The 17,924-nt window shown below is 42.0% G+C and overlaps 1 protein-coding gene and 1 pseudogene across 1 annotated transcript; one reads left to right on the top strand and one right to left on the bottom strand.

Moving 5' to 3' along the window:
* Positions 1 to 17,924, bottom strand: part of LOC9271480 (cytochrome P450 87A3-like) — a 46,895-nt pseudogene that overhangs the window by 27,910 nt on the left and 1,061 nt on the right.
* Positions 168 to 3,019, top strand: LOC136353575 (uncharacterized). Its single transcript, XM_066304584.1, has 3 exons — positions 168 to 412; positions 1,921 to 2,776; positions 2,884 to 3,019. The coding sequence occupies exons 1-3, from the start codon at positions 376 to 378 to the stop codon at positions 2,897 to 2,899; spliced, it is 909 nt and encodes a 302-aa protein (XP_066160681.1). The 5' UTR covers positions 168 to 375; the 3' UTR covers positions 2,900 to 3,019.

Raw genomic sequence — 17,924 nt, 5'->3', positions numbered from 1 at the left:
AATGATATCTTAGACAAGATTGTTAGATGGATCTCCCTCCCCTTGAGCCCAACGGCTCAAGGGGGCCTTGACCCGTGCCCTGATCGGGGGCGCCCAGCCCAATGGCTGGTGGGCCCCCGTCACACTGTGCCATATAAAGAGGGGTGGAGGACGGGACGGGACAACTACACAAGGAACGAGGTTCGTCGCCGCCGCCGCCACTCCACCCCATAAACCCTAACCGATCGAGGGGGCGCAGCCAGTGACGGGAAGACTCCACCGCCGCGCCACGACCTCGCCAGGATCCCCTACGACCACCACTGCCGCGCAGCACCGTCGCCGTCACGACCGCCATCGCCGCCGCCGCCCACGTCAAGCAGAGCGACGACAACGACGATGGCTGGGACTTCCTCTTCATCCAACGCGTCAACCGGTCACATCCCTAAACCCTTTCCCTTATTCTCTATTGTTGTTCAATCATCCATCGCAAATAGAACCACCCGACTAGATCTAAACCTAGGTGATCCAATAGACAACCCTAACAATGGTATCAGAGCTGTCCTAGCGTTTAGTTTGGTTCGGGGATAGACATCCACAGAGAAGAAAGAAATCCAAAGCAAAGAAAAGCAAACGATCCAACGGATCGAAAAGATCGAAACCCTAACCCTAATCTTACCTCGTCGCCGGCCGTCGTTGACGCCGGCCACGGAGAGGGAGAGGGGCAAAGAGGCACCGCCGAGGAGCCACTCGACAGCCGCGCGCGCACCCGCGGGTGCACGCGCGCGCCGGCGAGGGGGCCCGCGGCGGCGCCACCATCTCCGTCGTCGCCGGTCTCTCACTCTTCACTCGCGTGGAGGGGTGAGACGGTGGGGGGGAGAAGAGAAAAGAATAGAGGGCGTGGCAGCGTGAGGGCGTCGGCCATGGCGCCGCGGCGCGAAGGCTGCCGGTGTCGGCGACGCCGCTCGGCACGGCGCACGCCCGCAAGAGAAAGAAGGAGGGGGCGCCGCGGCACAACCGCTCGACGGCAGCGCACTCACCCTCGAGTGAGTGCGCGCACCGGCGATGGGGAGTGCGACGGCGCCGCCGTGTCGCCGTGCCGCCGCCGGCGCTGTGCTAGGGTTTCGGCGACGGCGACGCCGCTCCGTGCAACCGCAAGAGAAAGAAGAGAAGAGGAGCTAGGGTTTCGGCGCCGGCGGTCGGGGGCGGTTTTGTTTGCCCGATCCGCCCGCGCGACCGTCCGATCGAAACCCTAGCGATCGGACGGCCGACGGCGGCCGGGCCGAAAGCGGCCCAAGTGGGGAGCGCGCGGCGGCGGCTTTCCCGGCCCAGGCCCAGGTTGCGGCCTGGGTGAGGGGAGGGGGCGCTCGCCCGCGCGCAAGGTGGCCATGGGCCAACCGGCAAAGGCCGGAAAAGTTCACTTTAGGTCCCTCCGAAGGAAGCATTTTCAATATGTTTAATGATTGTGTTTATTTCTAAGCAATTTGAACTAACGTGAAAATTGTTTAGAGAATAGATAAATGTGAGAAATGCTTCTGAACATGTATTTTGTATATTTTCATGCAAATTACAATAGAGTTTTGAATTGTTTTTACATGTTTTACCTCTGTTTAAATTTGAACCAACGGGAGAATTTTTACAGAGAGTAAACAATAGAGTTTTGTTATTGTTTATATGAATTGTATATAGATCTTCCGCTGCAAATAGATGAAATTGATGAAAATTAGTGTTTCTAAAATTAAATTTCGAACCAACGGGAGATTTTAATTTTAGGAGCATTAATTATGTGCTATGATGTTGTAATTTTTCTGACCAACGTTGATAATTGCAATGTTATAGTTATGGCTTTATGTGTTATGTCTATTTTCTGCCCAACGGTGATGTAGACTTAATACATAATAATTTTAATGTTAATTTTGTTCTCACAATACATGATTATCTCAGGTGGCTACTCCTTGATGGGTTACATTAAAGATATTCCGACCCTGAAAGGAGATAACTACGAAGAATGGAAAAGAGAACTCGACCTTGCTTTTATCTTGGGAGAGGTGGACTGGGTGTTGACTACCCCATGTCCTATAGAACCTGCTGAAATTTTCAGAGGTGAAAAAGAGTCAGATGCTGAATGGCAAAAGAGAGAGAGGGACAATGCTTCCCTCATCATGTCGTATGACATTGAGCATACGAAATGGTCCTTAGCCAACAAGAATTGTTTGGCTGCGGTAAAGAACACGATTGAGCCAACCATATTGGGCTCAATCCCAGAGTATGACACTGTCTCTAAGTACCTCGAAAGTATAAAGAGCCAGTTTAGTGGTTCTTCAAAGTTTTATGCGACACAGCTGATAAAGCAGCTTGTTACAGAGAGGTACCATGGAGGTGGTGTAAAAGACCACATTCTTAGGATGAGCAACATGGCTTCCAAATTGAAGCAAAAAGATTTGGGCATCTCAGATGACTTTCTGGTCCATCTGGTTTTGTCCTCATTGCCAAAGAACTTTGACAACCTTGTTGTCAACTACAAAATAAGTACAGAGAATTGGAATATTGAAGAGCTCATCTCTAATTGTGTGCAAGAGGAGGAAAGACACAAAGAGACCAATGGTGACTCCATTAACCTTGTCAAAGATAACAAGGAAAAGAGCCACAGGTCACCCTCCTCAAAAGAAAAACAGCCTCAGCATCTGCCTCAGAAACAACAGTTTACAGTTGAGACAAGATCAGTGTCTACATTGCAAGAAGACAAGACATTCCAAGAAAGATCATCCTGTCTTCCTGACAGTGATCATGGCAAAGAAAGGTGAGAACATTATTACATTTGTAAAGAATCTCATTATGATTGGTTATTCTAGATCCACATGGTGGATTTATTCTGGAGCAACTATTCATGTGTGTAATTGTTTAAAGGGATTCCGTTCAATGAGGACTACGCAAAGAAGTGAAAGATCCATTAGAGTTGCCAATGGAGTTGAAGCAAAAGTTGAAGCTGTTGGAGATCTTCGCCTAGAACTCGCGAATGGCTTCACACTTTTACTTCCAGATGTTTTTATGTCCATTCTTTGCAAAGAAACTTGATAATAAGTGTATCCAAATTGGATTCTGATAGATTTGAAATGGCAAATGTGAACTATGGTATAATAATGAATGTATTGGTCTTGTGTTGCAAGATCAGTTTTATTTGTTATCTCTTTCTGAGAATGTGAATGTTGTGTCCTCGTTGACAAAAGAAAAGAAAGCGAACTCCTGATGTCTCATCGAAATTATGGCACTGTTGTTTAGGCCATATTTCGAGGGGGAGAATTGAGAGACTGTTAAGAATGTAGTTCTTCCTCCATTGGAGTTCTCAGTTTTAGAACGATGCATACAATGTATAGAATGCATCGGTGCCCAAAACACCGTATGAGCTATGGATCCTCCGTGTGTGGGGGAGTCCTGCAAAGGATAAAGTATTTAACCCAAAACAGTAAGCTGCCATTTTATTGGCTATTCTGAAAGATCAAAGGGTCATCGTTTCTACTGTCCAAACAGTTATACAAAGTTTGTAGAAACGAGACACGCCGTCTTCTTGGAAGACGAAATGATTAGGGGGAGCTCGGTAATTCGAGAAATTGATCTTGAGGAGAGGCAGGTGTCTGTACCCGCTCCGTCGACTCAGGAACCTTTCTTCTCTCTACCTGCTAATGTTGTGCCAGCAATGTATGCCGTTGCGGTACCAACACCTGTTGTTATCTCTCCTGTGGCAACAATGAATGAAAGTGAGGAACCTGTTCTACAGGATTCAACAGAAATTATTGCCACATCAGAGGAGGAGCTGCAACAGCCTCAAACAGATAATGTGCCAGAATAGGAGGCCCCTAGAAGGCCTGAAAGAGTCGCATATGGAGGATGATCCCATCTCATATGAAGAGGCCATGAGAAGCCATGGAAGATGAAATGAAATCAATGAAATTAAATGATGTCTGGGATTTAGAAGAAATTCCTAAAGGAGCCAAAACAGTAGGCTGTAAATGGGTCTACAAAACCAAATATGACTCCAGAGGGAATATAGAAAAGTTTAAAGTGCGACTCGTGGCAAAAGGCTTCACGCAACGAGAAGGGATTGATTACAATGAGACTTTTTCTCCAGTCTCTTGTAAAGTTTCCTTCAGGATTATAATGGCACTAGTGGCACATTATGATTTGGAATTACATCAGATGGATGTAAAAACGGCATTTCTAAATGGAGATTTGGAGGAAAAAGTATACATGGCGCAACCGAAAGGTTTTGTCATGAAAGGAAACGAAAATATGGGATGCCGTATAAAGAGATCCATTTATGGGTTAAAGCAAAGCTTCGAGACAATGCTACTTGAAGTTTGATGGAACAATAAAGAAATTTGGGTTTTCAAAAGAATGTAGAGGACAACTGTATTGATTCAAAGTTAAGAATGGGAGACTCATTTTCCTAATTCTGTATGTAGATGACGTTCTACTGGCTAGTAGTGATGTCAATCTACTGCAGGAAATAGAGAAATTCTTGTCCTCAAACTTTGACATGAAAGACCTCGGTGAGGCTTCATATGTTTTGGGCATAGAGATTCACCGAAATAGAACAAAAGTATGCATTGGGATTTTCTCAAAAGGCATATATATAGAAAAGGTGTTGAAGAAATTCAATATGTACAGATGCTGTGCTACACCTGCTCCTATAGTCAAAGGCGAAAAGTATGGGGCATCGCAATGTCCCAGAAATTCAGTATGAGCTCAATAAAATGAAAACAAAGCCATATGCGTCAGCTGTAGGAAGCCTACAGTACGCGCAAGTGTGCACACGACCTGACTTGGCATTTGTTACCGGGTTATTTGGCAGATTTCAAAAGTAATCCAGGCCTAGAGCACTGGAAATTGGTATAGAAAGTCTTGCGTGATTGCAAGGAACAAAAGGCCTCATGATGTCTTACAGAAAAGCAGAATCGCTCCAGATAGTGGGGTATTCGGATTCTGACTTTGCAAAAGATAATACAAAGTTAACATTGGGATACATGTTTACCCTGGCAGTAGGAGCTATTTCATGGAAAAGCTCAAAACAGACTACCACTGCAGGGTCTACCATGTATGCCGAGTTTATAGCATGCCATGAGGCTACGGGGCAGGTGAACTGGCTAATGAAGTTCATACCCGGTTTTAAAGGTGGTTGATAGTATTGAGAAACCACTAAAGTTATACTGCGATAAAGAACCCACAGTAATGTACTCTCACAACAATTAGTCAAGTGGTGCTGCCAAACACATTGACATAAAGTACTATGTTGTGAAAGACAAAGTCCGGGATCAAACAATCAGTCTCGAGCACATAAGAACAGAAAGGATGCTCGCGGATCCGCTCATGAAAGGCCTACCTCCCAACATGTTCAAGGAACATGTAGCATGCATGGGTTTTAAGGGAAGCCTTATGAATCCTGGACTATAGGGCCCAAAAGTTAAAGTATCTGTTTCTGAATAGAGATGTGTATAGTGGCTGTCGAATCCATCGGTAATTAACCGTGACGATGAAACATGCTCTATATGTAAATCTGTGATGGAATAGAAAAAGCTAAAGGAAATAGTGAGATCAAGGGGGAGAATGTTAGATGGATCTCCCTCCCCTTGAGCCCAACGGCTCAAGGGGGCCTTGACCCGCGCCCTGATCGGGGGCGCCCAGCCCAATGGCTGGTGGGCCCCCGTCACACTGTGCCATATAAAGAGGGGTGGAGGACGGGACGGGACAACTACACAAGGAACGAGGTTCGTCGCCGCCGCCGCCACTCCACCCCATAAACCCTAACCGATCGAGGGGGCGCAGCCAGTGACGGGAAGACTCCACCGCCGCGCCACGACCTCGCCGGGATCCCCTACGACCACCACTGCCGCGCAGCACCGTCGCCGTCACGACCGCCATCGCCGCCGCCGCCCACGTCAAGCAGAGCGACGACAACGACGATGGCTGGGACTTCCTCTTCATCCAACGCGTTAACCGGTCACATCCCTAAACCCTTTCCCTTATTCTCTATTGTTGTTCAATCATCCATCGCAAATAGAACCACCCGACTAGATCTAAACCTAGGTGATCCAATAGACAACCCTAACAAAGATTAATTATAAAGATATAATTGATGATTTTATTTCAATAAATAATACTAGATGGATGATGATTTTTTAGTAGAACATGAGGTCAGCATTACTTTCTTCACTCTTTTATTATTATATTAGTATATGATATATTTCAAAATATTGTACATTATATCACATATTGCAGGTATATAATTGAGTAAAAATATGTTTTGTTTGTTCATGATTTCCACCAAATTCCGGGAGACGGCGGCCCAGCCCTTCTTCTCCACCTCCGTCCTCGCTTCCCGGAGCCACCTTGCCTTCTCGGTGCCATCACGCTTGAGGTCGTCAGGTCCAACTTGCAAGGCACCTCGTGGCATGGAGGGGCGGAGTGCCCGCCAGATCGGTCGCAAGTTCGCAACCTGCGGTTTCCAGTTTATGTCTCCCCTATCCATGCTCTCTCTGCTTCCTGCTCCTGGTGTTCCCTGTCACATTTGCTTCTTCGTTTGGGAGGTGGGAGTAGAGCCGTAGAGGAGGATGAATCATGCTGCGGGAGGGTGTTCTTGGTGTAGGTAGCAATGGCGGAATCGAATCATGCTAGTTCCTACCACTCTGATCAGAGAACCGGTGCTGATTTGGGATTTTTCTTCGTTTCTTGATCTTCAGGCGAGACCTGACTTCCTGACAAGAACATGTCCCTACTACTCAGGTTTAGTTGCTCTGTCTGACCAGCAGAGCTTCTTCTGGATTTTGCAGAGACCGATCCAATCTGCTGTGGCGCCGGGAAAAGAAGCCGATGGCGGCGGGCCGACGGAGGGGTCGGCCAAGCGGGACCTGAAAGCAACCGAGGAGATCTACGAGGCAGCAGCTTAGCTTGGCGTCCGTTTCCGTGACAGAGTGGCATTTTCGAATTTTTCAAAATTATAGTGGCACATAGCAGGTTTTGTCAATTGTAATGGTATTTATTTCAACTAGGAAGGTGGCCCGCTCGCATGCGCGGGCACTTATGTTATTTTATTGAAAGGTAAGATTATTGTTTGTTTAAAAATTTTATCTCATAGATTAAGCGCAAACTAAACTTCGGATAATGTTATTTTAACATAATTTAAGGGTTCTATTTTTTTTAAAGGATCTTAAAAATCATTCACAAACTTTTGAGTAGGAGATGGATTAAGTACTTACGACTTTTGAATCATGCTTTTTTCCTCGAGTAAATAAGAAACTATTGTTAGTTAATTATTATACAGTCCATCTATATACAAACCGTGTTGTATGGTCACAAATGTAAAAAGTGAGAGCAAGATACTCAAAATTCTTGTGATTAAATTGTCTTATGAAGGTGCATGATAGTAAGAGAGGGAGGGAAGCGTATGCATGTAGAAAAAAAGAAGAAAGGAAAAAATGAAAAAAAAAGGCAGGGGAAACGTACGTAGGTGCGTACCTATGTCGCGCGAGGAGGGATGAAGCCCCGTAGTATTTAGTTTGTTCTAAGATTTATTTAATCTAACGGTTCATAATATTGGACGTATCGATTTAAGTGAAAATTAAGTAATTGATATTTTATTTTTTCTTAGAATTTCTAATATTTGCTCTAATTTATTAGAGCACCACGTGGTAGCTTGAGAGCATTTTAAGAAATTTTAAAGGACGTAACACATGTAATTAGAATATTAACCACATAATATATATGTATGGGGCATATGATAATATTTGTTCCAGCTTCATTCATGTTTATATACATGTAGATAGAAATTAATTATGTGGCTAGCAAGCCATTAGATGTCTAATTAATAGCAATTAATTTTGACACCTATTTACAGTTGTTAATAGTAGCTTTTACATATTCATCTTAGACCATGTTTAGATGGGACTAAAACTTTTAAGTCCCTATAACATCGGATGTTTGGACACTAATTATAAATATTAAATGTAGACTATTAATAAAACCCACCCATAATCTTGGACTAATTCGCGAGATGAATCTATTGAGCCTAATTAATCCATAATTAGCCTATGTGATGCTACAGTAAACATTCTCTAATTATGGATTAATTAGGCTTAAAAAATTTGTCTCGCGAATTAGCTTTCATTTATGTAATTAGTTTTGTAAATAGTTTATATTTAATACTCTAAATTAGTGTCTAAATATAGGGACTAAAGTTAAGTCCCTATATTCAAACACCACCTTACGACTTTGATTATGCGTTGATCCCCAATTTACTAATCACCATGACTTGCATGAAAAAAAATTGTACTACTAAGGGTTTAGGACAACTGAAATTGATGGGTATAAACGAATGAATTGACTTATAAAAAGTTAAAATGTTTTTTTTAAAAAGACACCATTTAGGAACTTGGAAAGCGTGCAAACGAAAATCCAAACTATATATGGAATCAGGAAAAAAAGGGTCTTAAACTCCCTTATAACACCCTAGTCTTAGTAAGATTTCTATTAGTATTCGTTAATATTGTGCTCACATTTATAAAATGATTTCTTTCACCTGTACGAACAAATAGTACAAAATCCAAATACGAGATAATAAAATGCATTATAATTATTATGTAATCAACTCTCGGTTTCAGCTTAAACAGAGCTAAGTGTTGGAAAAAACACAACCCACGGTGCTTAATTCTTGTCTCGCTGCATCACACCTTTCATTTTCTTTTCATGTTATTAACAAAATTAACCATCTCCATATATGATTTGATATGTGGCAAAGCCGTAGCACTGCGGCGGTCGTGATCACCTTAGATGCCTCAGACACGCCGCTTTGTCACACATATAAAAGGCAAAGGTGCAAACGTGCATTGTGCAGCGGGTCAAAAAGAGAACGTTGCATGTTTTATTTATTAGCAAACTATAGATCCGATGATTTAAATAATGGGTCCACCGGTTCTAGTGTAAGTGTAAATTAGTTAATATAGATTTTAAATTATCAATTTAATGGATATAATGGTGTAAACTTTATTTTGAAACAGTGCATTATTTGAGAATAATAGTCCAATGTAATAAAAAATAGATCTGATGATTTAAATAATGGGTCCATCAATTTAAGTGCATGTATAAATTAGTTAATATAGATCTTAAATTATTTATTATATAGGTACACAATAGAATTGTGTAAACTTTATTTTAAAATAATACATTATTTGAAAATAATAGTACAAAGTACACCGGTTTAAGTGGAAATTATCTTACATTATTAATTTAATGTGTAACATATAATGGTGTAAATTTTATTTTCAAAAATTGTAGAGCTGATTTAGTTACCTGTGAGTTGTATGATGATAGATTCTTTGTTTGTAAAATTATGAGAAGAAGAGAAGGAAGCGTACGTACATTGTAGGTATCCCTACACATGCGCGGGAGGAGGAGGAGAGGTAGGACCCCATAGTATTTGATTTGTTTAACATCAATTTTATCTAACGGTGTATAATATTGGATCCACCAATTTAAGTGAAAATGAAGCGATATATGTTTTGCTTTTTTCTTAGAATTTCTAGGATTTTCTCTAATTTATTAGAGCGCCACCTGACGGCTTGGGAGCGTTTGTAGTAAGTTTAATGGACTTTTATATACTAAAAATCACATATGCACGGGATATTAAGGGGAAGCAAATAGATCTAATCTAATGGCATAAAATGACAGATCCACCAATTTAAATGAAAATTGACAGTGAGATTATAAAATGCCACGTGGCAACCTATGAGTGTTTGTAGAAGCGCCACATGACGGCGTAGGAGCGCTTATTAGTTCGTATATCATGCCAAAACTATTAATTTTGTTTTTTTACTTTGGTTCCGAATGTGTGTTTTAATAAAATAGATTTAACGTTCTAAAACAATGGTTCACCCGATTTAAATGAAAATCGATGGTCGGATTTATTTTATTTATTATAGTGCTACTACTTGGTGACTCAAGAGCGTTGATAGGGTTCCAGTTGGTGGCTTGAAAGCATATATAGAAAATTTATTAATGGCACATTCGCATATATATGTACGTATTTGTTTTCATATGAATAGTATTTTTTTAGATATTTTTTATGGTACGTACGAACGTTTTTTCAAATGAACAGTTAAAGGTTTAGTCCCTGCCATCGTACATATGTACATATGTTTTTGCGGTTTCACACATGCATGGAATATTAGGAGGAAGCAAATAGATATAATTTAATGGCCTAAAATAACAGGTCCACTAATTTAAATGAAAATCGATGGTGAGATTATAAAATGCCACGTGGTAATCTAGGAGTGTTTGTTGGAGCGCCACGTGGCGTTGTAGGAGCGTTTATAGGAAGATTAATAGATATTTAGTATATAGTATATATATTTTGGTTTTAATTATACAGCATGAAAACAAAAAATAACATATAGAGGAAGGAACAGGAGGGAAGTACGTATATACATTATGTACGTTCGTTTGTTTTTAAACGGGTGGTCCAGATGTGGTTTTTATTAAAAACAATCTAACGATCTAAAATAATGGGTCCACCAATTTAAATGAAAATCAATGGTCGGATTTATCTTATTTATTAGAGTGACACTTGGCGACTCGAGAGCGTTTATAGGATGCCACTTGGCGACTCGAGAGCGTTTATAGGAAGTTTAATGGACTTTTAGTATATAATAATAGATATGGTATATTTGTAATGGTATGGATCCAATTAGCCCTTTAAATTTTTTTAAAAACAAATTAGAAACGCAAACACTCACAATGTGTATGCACTCATTCCTATGAACGCACACACGCATATTCTATCTTTATAAGCACATTCAAAAGGTTGGGCCGATATATCTTAAGATTAACGAAGTTACTACGGGCGTCTCGATGTTGACGGATACATCACCTACTACTAAAAGGGTAATTACTTGTAATTGCGAGCACCCGTGTCAAGTCTAGAACTTAAACCCAGATGAGTTGGTTTCATCACAAGGAATCTAACCAGTTGATCTACACCCACTTCGCTTAGGGAATTTGGATTATGTTTTTGGTACTTGTGCCATTCAGTCTGTTCTTTCGGAAGAAAAAATATTTATTTTTCAATTACGTCCGTTCGAACTTTCCAATATTTCCTAATTTTATTAGTCCATTCTCAAATGTTTTTTCTTTCCAAAATATTGAACCATGATGTATGCTATAATTTCAGTAGCATTATTTATTCTAATACTCCTTCTGTACTCGTAAAGAAAGTCGTTTTGAATAGCGACACACGGTCTCCAAAACACAACTTTAACTTCTTATTTCTATAAAAAAATTATTGAAAAGTGATATGTATACTTTTATGAAAGTATTTTTTAAGAAAAATATATTCATATAATTTTTACATTTTCACGCTCAACAACTTAAGAGTTATTTATGATTTATATTCTCAAGGTTTGACTTAAATATTGTTCTAAGCGATTTTCTTTATAATTACGGAGAGAGTATAGTATTATATCAAACGCCACCATATCAAGTTGGTCAACCTCACTTCTGGTGGGTGATGTTTACGCTGCCGGCTGCTATACGCACTGGGGTTTTTCACCAATTCATCCGTCAAGCATGAGGTGGCGTTATCATTGATCACTTATTTCTAGCAAGAACCAAACACATCGCAAGTGATGGTATATATGTCCGTCAGTGGTGATGTAAACCACCGTAGTGACACCGTGTTACAGCGGAATATTTCCGATCATGTTATTAGTATAATTTTGATTAAAGAGACAAAACAAACTGAGTTATGTTATATATATAGTACTACATGCCTTCCTGGATTATTAATTACCTGTCAAGACGGCGCTTGAAGAAGGCGGGGAGCTGATTGGCGGGGCTCTCGGTGAGGAATTCGAGCGTCTCGCCGATGATAGGGAAGCCCCTCGACCCCGGCGGCAGCCTCCTCCCGATGGGCGACTGGTGTTCCGTTTCACAAAGACCAACCAGCAGGCAGTTGCTAACACAGCCATGCCGGCCGTAACAAGTGCAGCGTAAGGCGTGGCCAGTTCTGCCACAGGGAGTCGTAGCAGCCCTGCACTCTCCATTATTTACGTACTTATGTACGTGAACTGTGTGTGCTCAATAAACTGTTGGGTTGGCTTTCTTTGGATGGAGCTATTTATAGATTGCATTGTTGGATATATATATATATATATATATATATATATATATATATATATATATATATATATATATATATATATATATATATATATATATATATATATATATATATATATATATATATATATATATATATATATATATATATATATATATATATATATATATATATATATATATATATATATCGCGTATAGACTATCACAGATACGCGAGATCCATGCCATTAATTGTATATGGTTATAGGCGAATCCTAAAAAAATATATAAAACGCATATATATGAGAACATGTAAAACACATATTGTGAGACATGTCTATGAGTGGGAAGTAATGAGAGACACACGAATGCCCCGCGCTATAGATAGATATCAGGGATGTTTCTTTATAGAACCACGTCTGTGTTATTTTCTCGTTCATATACGTGCAGTTTTTTTTTATACTCGATTTTCAACCAAGAAATTACATATGCATCTTCTATGCATTTGTCTGTGATGATATTAATTAGAGAGGCCCGATCGATCTCGACCCAATGAGTTGTCGTTATAGATGCTTTGGCTTTCACGCATCCCTTGTGTCATTGTACAGACATTGGTTGTTTTGTATGGCAGTGTCTGTTGCTGCATGGCGTTGATTTAAGAAGGAGGTCAATAAGAAACATAAATACATGGATGGTCAATGTTTATGTAGTGTGGTAGGTTGGACATCACATATTTAAGTTTTTAATATACTAGATGATGCACCGCGCTTTGCTGCGGAATATATGTTAGATATTAGAGAAATGATGAAATGATTTGGATTGAAATATTATGAATATGATTTGAGAATGATGATGTATCATGATGAAATGATTTGGATTGAAATATTATGAATATGATTTGAGAATGATGATGTATCATGTGTGTATGTTTAGTTTTAGAATGAAATAAATTATAGATATAATTACTATATGCTTGCATGTTGAGCTTTGTGTGTTTAATGGGTTGATATGGCATATGCTAATAAATACTATGCTTGCATGTTGAGTTTTAGTTGTTTAGTGGGCATTAGCTTTATAGAAAGAATAGATATATAAAGGTAGCATCATCAGCCATGTTATATGAGGGTACATTCTTAATTGTAATACTATGAAAATTTTGTCATTATTAATATTTTGTTATAAATAATTGTTTGTGATGTTCTTTTATGGTATAATTGTAAAGTAGTCTTTAAATTGACGAAGTGTTCTTTTATGGTATAATTGTAAAGTAGTCTTTAAATTGATGAAGTGTAAGGGTAAACGATCTTATCAGGGTTGTGGACACAATCAGACTGATGGACTTGCGGTCCTACTAACATGGTGACACAACTACAAGAACATCTATCATTAGCTTCTTCAACACAATAACACATCATTTTTGCACCAATAACATAATAACAATATGTGCTCTCACTGTTTTTAATTTTATATAGTATCACCGTAATAGCGTCAATAAGAACAGCGTAAATTAAGAAATCATTTGTTGTTGCTGAGCATCACGTGTCACTGTCTTGTATTACAGAGAAAGTATATTGTTGCTGACATCACTCGAGAATATATAAAATAAATTGATTAAATAATACAAGTCTCACTACAAAACAAACTTGTAGGGGTCCAATAGCAATATAAAACTGTTATTTATCCATCATGCTTCTTTGCTGACCTATTGGTCCGTGACTTATATGCGGCAAACTGCTGAACAATTATTTCTTATTTGAGTTCAACTGATTATATATACCTGCTCTGTCCTAAAAAAAATTTAATTCTAAAGGTGAATCTAGATACACATGTATAAATTAAGAAGTCATTGCTTGCTTGTTGGTGAGCATTACGTGTCACTGTATTGTATTACTTAGAAAGTATATATTGTTACTGACATCATTCGAGAACATTCACAATAAATCGATTAAATAATACAAGTCTCGCTACAAAACAAACTTTTCGTTCTCAAATAGCAATATATAACTGTTATATTTTCTTTAAGCTTCTTTGCTGACCAATTGTTCCGTTACGATATGAGGCAAACTGTTGAACACTTATTTCTTATTTGAGTTCAACTGATCATATATACTCCCGCTGTCCAAAAAGAGTCTAACTCTAGAGATAAATGTGTAGGGATAGCGTGTGCACACTTGCTTCATGTGCTAAAAACTACTGTAGTTTACCAAATATTTATTAACCTTAGAAATTAATATAGCTTCCGTATATAAAGCAATATATGAATACAAACGTTTGGTCCACATTGTATCTAAAGATTGTACAGTGATACGCTCACAACTCGAGGATGGCCCAATCTTTTAGTGAGTTAAGATAACTACGGCTTGAGAGAGAAGTTGTCAATTAGACTACAACCGTACGAGACGTTGTTGTGTTGTGCCTTAGCGATCTATACATCTCTTCATGGGTTGTTGACATATAACCTTATTCCGGAAAGAAAATCAAATAAACAAGCAAGAGCAAGTTAAAAGCAATTTGAATTGCAAATAGGAATTAAAGCTCATGATAAGGTAAGGTTCTGAAGACGAGTCACTAGACGGTCTAACCGACACACGCAGCTACAAGATAAAGTAGTAATGCCTAAACTATAATTAAACAAATGCCGAGAACGTTGAAGGGCAACCAAACTATCTAAGGAGGTGGGCGGACTATTAAGGGGTTCCTAGGATCGTGCTCCACCAGAATGGGGTGCACCCCCTTGGGCCCTACTTGGGTAGGGGTCCCAGATAATTTATGTGTCAAAAGGCCCATTATAGATGACACAACATCTTGTTTCTTTAATTGTAGCAATTCACAGTGAAGTTTGAAATGAGACCGGATGTAACATACTCGGAATTCTTTGAAGCTAAAAAAAAAAAGAAAATGAAGAAAAACTTAGCAACATTTTGATTTTGATCTTGTCCTTGTCTTTTGAAGTTAATTTTGGTGTTATTGGATTTTCCGTGCATCTCATAACTCATTTGCATGCAATAAATAAAAACAAAAAGACACTAATTAAAATAAGTGGTAGACATTTGAAATAACCTTTCACAAATCTCACAAGTTTTGCATCTCAATTAAAAAGATGAAAGCATCCAAAATTTGATTCAAATTAAAATAAAAACTGTGAACTTGTTTGAATTTTCAAAAAGAAACTGCACTTGAGAAAAATCCCAAAAAATTCACCAAGTGGAGGTCTTGACCAGACTAACCTCCAGAAATTTTTGCACAAGCTTTTGAGCAGAGTAGCATATCCAAAAATTAATCAAACTCTCAACCTTCTTGGAAATTCCCAGAAAAAAATCCCCTCACCTCATCCCTTCTCCCGTTATCTCTCTGATCAGTGGGCCTAAGGACCACTGGCCCCACCTGCCAGCCACCATCCCCATACCCCTACTCTGTCTTTCTCCCTTCTCTCCTTCTATTCCTTTTAGGGCATTTACAGTGCAAGCTATGGGACCCATAGCCTTAGGCTCAAAACTTGGTCCAAGGACACCCTTCCCACAGTGCAAGCACCCATAGTCAGGGTACCAAGCCTACAGCCGGTGGGCCCCACGGAAAGGAATCGTCACATTGAGTACTACTCGTGCGGACCGATTCGTCCTCCTTTCCCGAACAGCCCTCGCGCGCCTCCTCGAGTACTACTCGCGCTGCCTCGCCTCCTTCTCCTCCCTCTCCGCGACGCCGATGGGAAGCGGTGCTGGGAGTCGTCCCCGGCGGCGGCGGCGGCTTGCGCGGCGGCGGTGGGTCTGCCGCCGTGGCGGCGGGACGCGTCCCCGACGGAGGCGGCTGGCGTGGCGGCTGCGGGAGGCGTCCCCGGCGGCGGCGGCTTGCGCGGCATCGGTGGGAGGCGTCCCTGGCGGTGGCGGCTTGCGCGACACCGTTCTTGTTTTTTTTTGTTCGTTTTTGTTCTTTAGATTCTTGATTTGTTTGCACCTCCTTGATTTCTTTGGGTTCTTGATTTGTTTCCCCACCTTGATTTGTTCCGGTTCTTGATTCACATGCGTGGATTTGATTAGGGAAATCTTGGGATATCGGTGGAGCGGATGAATCGGTGGTGAATCGGGAGAGGATTTTTGAGGGCGAATCGGGGATTTCGCGATGGGATTCGGCGCGAGGATACGATGCCTCTGGGTCACGCGCTCTACAGTGCACGGAGCTTGCTGCGCGTGGACTCACTGCGAGAAAGTTCCTCGCGTCTTTACTTGGGGCCGAGGGGCTCTTCTAGGGCGCGCGACCTTGCTCCACGCAAGCACAAATCGGCGCTGGCGCAGTATAGCACCGGTCCATGTCACTGCACTGTGAGAGGCCTTAGGCAATTCATCGAGCACCTAGCGTGTGAGATCGAGGTCATCGTTTCCAAGCCGACCAAGCAAACTCTGCCCGCGATTCCCGCTGGCAAAGCTGAGGCAAGGCTGCTACTTCCCTGCCCGGTGCCCTGCCGCGCCCAGGCGCCGACCACCGCAGCCGCTGTGGGCCATGGCCAACCCAACACCGCCGCCCTTTGCCCAATACTGACCAAGCCCGATAGCCGCAGCCTTCCTCCTCTGCCTCCTCCCTGCGCAAAGCCGACGCCGCTGCCTCCGTCTGCAAAACCGCTAACCCGCTGCCTCCTAGGGGCCCCTTAAAACCATTTCATTGACAAGCTTCAGAGGAAATCGACCGAAGAGCCACCACCACCATTGCTGCCGCCGGCCGCATCGGGAGCTCGTCGTCACACCGCCTCCACTCCAACCGAGCATGGGGTAAGCCTCCTCATATTCCCTAAGTGCTCCCCTATCACCTAATCGATCCCTCGTTCGCCGTAGCATGCTAGCCGTCGCCGTCCCGAACCTACCGCCAACAACAGCCATGGCGCTCGCCGCCTCCAGCCTTCCCCGGCCGCGCCGCCACCTCTAGGGTGTGCGAAAGGACCACCTCTAGCTTCCCTGGCCTTCTGCCGTGTTAGAGTTTGTGTCGAATATGTGTACGTAGTCGGTTACAGTTTAGGACTTGGAGTTGTACTAGGTATAGGACTAGAATAAGAGTCGGACTCTATCCTAGGATCTCTCATAAATAGAGGGGCGTGCCTGTTGTAACTGCATGGCGACTTAGCATAGCGAGAGGGAGCGGCTGCCATCGTCGACCGGCCGTGAGTCGTTGTAACTCTGATACGCTGTATATGCTGGATCGGGGAGGAGCGCCCGTAATCAGTGCCCTGAAGTTGTAGGCTACGGCTGAACTCCGTTATCAAATATCGTGCCTCGGTGTCGTCATCGTGTTTGGATTTCCTATGGCGTTTCTTCCGTGTTTGGTTTCTGATGTGATTTCGGGGCTAGTTTTATAACAAGTGGTATCAGAGCCTGCGGGAGATCCATGGTAGAGGCGCGATGGAGGTGCTTCACACCACGCCGCTCGCGGTTTATGTCCAGGGAAGGACATGTGCGCAAGGTGGAGCATGGCGGCGATCAACATAATTTGATCGGTGGATCGAACACTTCAGGCAGCGGTCTAAACCGTTCGACGGCTGCTTTCAATAGGGAGATGATAGACATGGTGCTCGGGTTGATGGCGGCGGAAGCGATTGGCGATCCAATCGGTGGGTCGGACACTTCAGGCGGGTGGCCCGGACTTTCCAGTGAGCTACTCTCAACAGGGAGACGTGGGGCCCCATGCTCGGGTTGATTGAAGCTGGAGGCGATCGGCGTTCTCGGTCGGTGGATCGAACACTCTGGGCAGGGTGGCCCGGGCCTTTCTATGAGCTACGTTCGATAGGGAGATGGCTAGACGTAGCGCTCGGGTCGTTCGGTG

This window comes from Oryza sativa, chromosome 10, assembly GCF_034140825.1.
Source record: "Oryza sativa Japonica Group chromosome 10, ASM3414082v1".
Taxonomy (NCBI): Eukaryota; Viridiplantae; Streptophyta; class Magnoliopsida; order Poales; family Poaceae; genus Oryza; species Oryza sativa.
This window is presented reverse-complemented; position numbering and strand designations above follow the sequence as displayed.